Genomic DNA, 6,296 nt, shown 5'->3' on the forward strand with positions numbered 1-6,296 from the left:
GAGAGAGAGAGAGAGAGAGAGAGAGAGAGAGAGAGAGAGAGAGAGAGAGATGTTATGGCACACATGCCTGCTACCAGAGAAAAAACACACCAGGCTGCAGTGTCAACTTTCACTCTAGTCGTTTGTGATGTCATCAGGTGTACTTTGAACAGCCCTGTGTTTGGCTGAGACATGCCTGCCGTGGGATGGGTGGGGTAGTCTAAGGAGTGTTTGGACAGAAAAGGTGAACGCACCCATTGTGTAACGTGCCCAGGCAGAGGTAGTGGCTTGTTTGGAATTCTAAACTTGTTACCTTCAACTTTTGCAGAAGCTACAGTATATACATAACGGATTTACCCACTTTGCTTTGAGAGACTCATTTGGATCATTCATAAAGACAGGATGGAGGCAACAAGCGACATAGATACCACAAAGATTCTTGAGAAAGGTCCCGAATACCTTAGAAAGCAACTTGAACTGGAAGCTGAGATGAAGGAAGGCATGAGCGCCGTAGAGAGACTTGCTGCAAGCAAACTAAAATATGTCAAGAGTCAACAGGTGGCCAACTCAACACAAGAGCCAGTGATTAGTATTGGATCAGCCTCTGTGAGTAGTAACGGGTCCTCTAACCGTAGTGGCAGGATTGTCACAAACAGGAATTCGCCTGTGGCTACAGGTAATGTGCAAAGCTGCTACTCAGGACAGGACAACGCTGTGCGTCGGTCCAGCTCCAGAAAACGACCAGACTCAATTCTACTATACCGGCAGAAGTGTGAGTTGCTGAAAAGGTCACCAAACGAGAGACATAAGCAAAATGTAACACGCAGGTTACTGCTCACTACTGTGAATAAACTGCCATTGCTTGTGGTAACGGATACGGAATGTAAGCCTTGCGATAAAATGTCAGATGCCAGTGATTCTCAATCTGAGAAGTTTTTAACACAAAATACACAGCAAAGTGAAGCTAGAGAACAAGAGAGGACACGGAATAGTAACCCTGTGACACAAGTTTCTCTTGGTGTTAAAAATAAGCCTGCTCATAAATTAGTTGCTGAGGTAAAGAGGAGGAATTGCAAAGGAGTCAGCCGTTCTCATTCTGACATCAGCTCAAGATACTCTAAAAACTTTGCAGACTTTGATGCTTTCTTCAAGTACTGCGGGCTGGATGGCGAGGTCATTGAGTCAATGGGAAGAGATACCTTTTCAGCACACTCAGGTGACCTTGTCTATGTAAGGAGTGCCAGTATCTCCCAATCAGACGATGGTTTCTCAAGGAATAGTGGTGACAGTGAAGGCCTACTGGAAGAGGAGTTGCATGAAAATATTCGCCAGGAGACCTCAGTCATTGAGCGCAATGCAAGGATTATCAAATGGCTATACAGCTGCAGAAATGCTAAAGAGACTGGGAAAAAGTTACGGGATCTTGATTAAGAAAACACGCCAAGGAGGAGGTGGAGATGGTGGGCACCTACAAGTTCCTGGGAGTACATACAGTATGAACAATAAACAGCTGGACTGACAACACTGAGGCCCTCGAATGGAAGGGACAAAGCAAGCTGTTCTTCCTGTGGAGGCTCAGGTCCTTCAACATGTGCAACAGGCTGCTGAAGATGTTCTACCAGTCTGTAGTAGCCTGTATGCTCTTCTTTGCCATGGTATATGTTGGGGGTTAACATCAACACAAGGGATGCCAACAAACTGAACAAGCTGGTGAGGAAGCCTAGCTCCATAGTTGGACTTAGCTGGACGCTATCCTGGAGAACCCCTCCCATCCCCTCTATGATGAGCTAGCCGGGGTGAAGAGCACATTCAGCCACAGATTCATCCTGCCTTGGCACACCACAAAGGGACATGGACAGTCCTTTGTGCCAATAGCCGTCAGGCTCCACAACCAAGCTTAACCCATATGAGAGCATATGAGAACCCCATATATAATGCACTAGTGTCTGTCGTTTGGGAAGTTGACTCCTGCTTTGACCCTGGCACTATCTTTTCTTTTGGATAACTAACTCCTGCTCAGACTATGGCACTGTGTTATTTTGGATTACTGACTCTTGCTTTGACTCTGGAACAGTGTTATTTTGGATTACTGACTCCTGCTTTGACTCTGGGGCCCTTGCAAATGGGCTACTACTACACTACAGAACCCTGGGCAGATGCCTGTTACGGATAACTGATGAGAGACTTATGTAATAGTCATTCTTATATACATTATTAATACTGTTGATACTATACTGTACATATATATTACACAGATACTCACTGCTGAAGCATGTGTTGACAATACATTCTCTTATTCAACCATCATTGGCAATAGATGTATAATCATTCATACATTGGTGATAGAAGAATGTACATTTATACTTGTATGTATTGATAAACTGTACATAAGTTAACCCATTCATTCAGAGATCCAGATTTACATTTATTTCATTTTACTGTAGTTGGCACTTGAATCCTTTCTTGTTCTGTTCTGAATCTTTCCTGTCCTGTTTCCTCTTACTGCTGTTGCTACTATGACACCTGCCTTTCCTCCAGGGATCAGTAGAGGTTTATCTCACAACGCAGAGTGTTTATCTCACAACCTAACAAACCACCAGTCAATTTTCTTTTATGTGCTTTGACCCAAGTGAAATTATGGATTTCACCATGAATTAAATCCTGCTCCTATTCAAACTTTATTATTAACCCATTAAGACCTGAGTCCTATTCTACAAATGCCTTCTAGATCAGTAGTTCTCACACTTTCAAGATTTTTCAAAAATGTTCAAAAATACCAGAAGTACAAGCTCGCAGCGCGGCACGAAGTGATGCGCTGTGAGCTTGTAGATCTGCTGTTTTTAGCTTGAATAGCCAATGCAAAAATTGAAAATGACACAGATGCTTTCCCACATACAAAGACAAACAAGAGTGAACATTGTCCATATAAAATAAAATATAATAAATAATACGCTAATGGTTCCACAGTTTAGAAAAAACCCAGACCAAACTCAATACAGGGTTTGTCAGAATTAAAATTATGTTGTTGGCAGAATCAGACAGCCTACACATACACTTTGTACATGAGGTTCCACAGCACAGCAGACTAGAGCATGTTATTATTTAATCGTAATAGTGTTTTTCTACTGGACAATAATTAAACGGGTAAAATCACTAATCTGTGCAAAAATATTAATAACTGAGTGCAATAGACAAAGCCATGTAATCTGCAATCGTTAGCAACCTGAATACAAGTTCAGGTGACTCAAGGACAATTTGACAGAGGAATGTACTTGGTAATCTGAGCTTGCTTATGGGTTTCGATTCAATGCCCACTTGAAACTGTATCTCTGCTTCTTTTTCCCTTTTCACTCTCTGTCTTCTTCTCCACCTACACTCTCTATTTTTCCCTAAGGTGTTTTTTCCACAATGGCTCCTGATCTGAACTCACAGGCACTGAACATTGAGTGATTTGATCTCTCTCTCTCTCTCTCTCTCTCTCTCTCTCTCTCTCTCTACTAACTCTAACTCTAAAAATATTCTTTAGCCATAAAACAACCATTTCAACCATTTCTCTTGTGAGGACCAGGTACTACTATACTTGTGGTGGGGGTGTATTACTGTGTGCCCTCACACAGTAATACAGGTACACACTCTCACTCACCCTCATGTTGCGTAAATGCCTCTCCCAAGGGGCTTACAGAGGGGATGACCGTCTTAGGCAAGTCATGTCCTGCTTTCTCCACCAGTGTGTTGCAACAATGTGAAAGCTGTAAATTAACCATACAATTGTATTGGTGAGGAGAAAAGGCAATGCTATGTATTAAAAAAAGACAGAAAATACAAGGTCCCAACTGCTGCAATTTAAATTCAAACTGTGATATATATGTTTTTGTCATTTAAAGGGTATGTGGATTTTAACTGATTACTTTAAAGGTAGTGTAAGTGATTTTCTTTGGTTAAAATAAGTGTTAAATAGCTCTATATTCTGATAGTACTCATTGCTATAGAGTGTTTGTTCAGTAAAAGGAGTCTCCTTGTCTCTCCAGCTCTTTATAAAACAGAAAATGCCTTGTTTCAGTTTCATTTCCAATTTGATCCAATCAGGATAGAGAACTCCATCAGGATATAGATTAAATAAGTGAAATTGGAAGTGATGACACTAAGAAATGAGCAGGCAAAATTGGAACTGGAACACTATAAAATTAAGCTTAAAATGGGTACTTTCTCCTGATTGGCTGAGATTTTGACACCTACCGGAAAATGTATTTTCTGTTTATTAAAGAGCTGGAGAGACGGGGAGACTCCTGTTACTGAACAAACACTCTATAGCAATGATTACTATCAGAATATAGTGCTTTAACCTTTTAACAAAATACTTTTTGTTTTAACCAAAAAAAATCACTTACCCTACCTTTAATGTAGATCTATAGATGTGAATTTATAACTGTGTACTCTAGACTACTGACAACTTTTCAACATAATAATGTAGAGTACAGTTTAAAGTAGCGGAAAGGGCATTATAAGTGTCACCAAAATGTTGCATTCATAGTCTAACGTTTTGTAGAAACTAGATTTTAAACCTAGACTACAGCTAAAATGCAAAGACAGACACCTTGTAGCAATTGTATACTTTCATAGTATGTAACCTGAAGAGGGCAGTATCTAGCAATAAAACTGAGCCTCTCTAGCCAGTTCTGGGGTGAGGGAAGGATTTCCAGACAACCCTGAGTCTGGTCTGACGTGGCATTGGACATTATTCTGTCTGATATGGATAATTGTGCAAAACTAGTATGTCTTGAAATCAGCCAGTAACTGCATGTCTTTAGGTCTACATGTTATTGGTCTATAATATAATGCAATAAAACAAAAAGGTGATAATTGAATATACACCAGTTTGGGTGTATTTTATTATGACTATGCTGTTTTTACTTTTTAAGACAAATCAAGATGTCTTGCATCCAAATTATGGAACAGGCCAAGTAATTTGAATTTTACACACTTACCAGTATAAGAGTGCTATCTCAAACCATTAGGCAACATACACTTTTAATAAATAACTCGAGACATCTAGGATCTGCCTTTGTCATGTGTATATAAACTGTATGCAAAATGCATATTCAAATCTTCACATATTTTCTTATTAAGCATACTTAATCTCCCAGATTGAAGCATACTTAACACACCAACAGAGTCCAGTGGTGGAAAGTAAATAAGTATATTTACTTAAGTACTGTACTTAAGTACAATGTTGATGTACTTTTACTTGATTGATTGATTGATTGATTGATGTACTTTATTTAGTAAGACATGAGAACAACAGTACATGGAAGTACAAATTCACAGGTCTACTAAACTGGAAGACTCATTAAGCACTGAGCTTGTTTAAGATGAGATCCCCATGCACACAAATCATGATGACATATAAGAGACAGACAGATATACACACTACTATACAGAACGTCATACAATCAGCTTACAGGTTACTGGTATGAAAAGTGAAAAATATGTACAAGAGAAGAAAAATAAAAAAGGGGGGGGGGTAGGGGGGTAGGAGTAAGTGCAAAATGAGAGTACTGAGTACAAAATGAGTACTTCCTCCACCACTGAAAGAGTCACATACAAATAATTGTAGAGGAGTAAAAATACAATATTTGCCTCTGAGATGTTGTTGAGTAGAAGTAAAAGTACTGATAATTGGAAATACTCCAGTAAAGCAAAAATACCTCAAAATTCTGCTTAAGTACAGTACTTGAGTAAATGTACTTTGTTACTTTAAATCACTGTCACAGACAGTCGTTTAGATGCAGTATGATCTCCCTCCCCCATCCATCAAAACCAAAACATACTGAACATGTGCGCAGCTTTCTGTCACGTGTAGCAAAAAGCCCCAACAAAACACAGAGGTATGATTGACACCCTTCGGAGCCAATCGACAACGCGATTCCGGGTAGTAACAAGATAAATACAGGGGAGTCGTCCAATCACGGAACAGCAAGGGGGCATGTACACATTCCACTTTAACCTACTGTGCAGCGTTGCCATGTCGGCTTATTGTAAGCGACTTTGGGCTTGTTTTTCTGTAAAGTCGCTTGTAGATTGCGCTCATTGCGGGTTGCGTTTTTTTGGGGGGCTTGTTTCTAAAGTGTAGTTACTTATTTAGGCTTGCTTCCACATTTTTTAATTATTATTTAAACCAGTTATTCTCAAATATTTTCATGAAAATGTGCCAGGGAGTATTTGTGTTGTTAGAATGTTTAAAAAATATATTCCAAATATTCCACATTTTATTGCAAGAACTTTTGAAAATGCTACGCGTTGTGAGCTTGTAGATTGGC

The 6,296-nt window shown here is 39.6% G+C and overlaps 1 protein-coding gene across 1 annotated transcript; it reads left to right on the plus strand.

The window, feature by feature from the left end:
• Nucleotides 1-246: 246 nt before the first annotated feature.
• On the plus strand, nt 247-4,814 carry fam110c (family with sequence similarity 110 member C). Its single transcript, XM_080452531.1, has one exon. The coding sequence runs from the start codon at nt 382-384 to the stop codon at nt 1,408-1,410; it is 1,029 nt and encodes a 342-aa protein (XP_080308657.1). The 5' UTR covers nt 247-381; the 3' UTR covers nt 1,411-4,814.
• The last annotated feature ends 1,482 nt before the right edge of the window (nt 4,815-6,296 follow it).

This window comes from Gymnoscopelus braueri (assembly GCF_963280865.1).
Source record: "Gymnoscopelus braueri genome assembly, chromosome: 16".
Classification (NCBI taxonomy): domain Eukaryota; kingdom Metazoa; phylum Chordata; class Actinopteri; order Myctophiformes; family Myctophidae; genus Gymnoscopelus; species Gymnoscopelus braueri.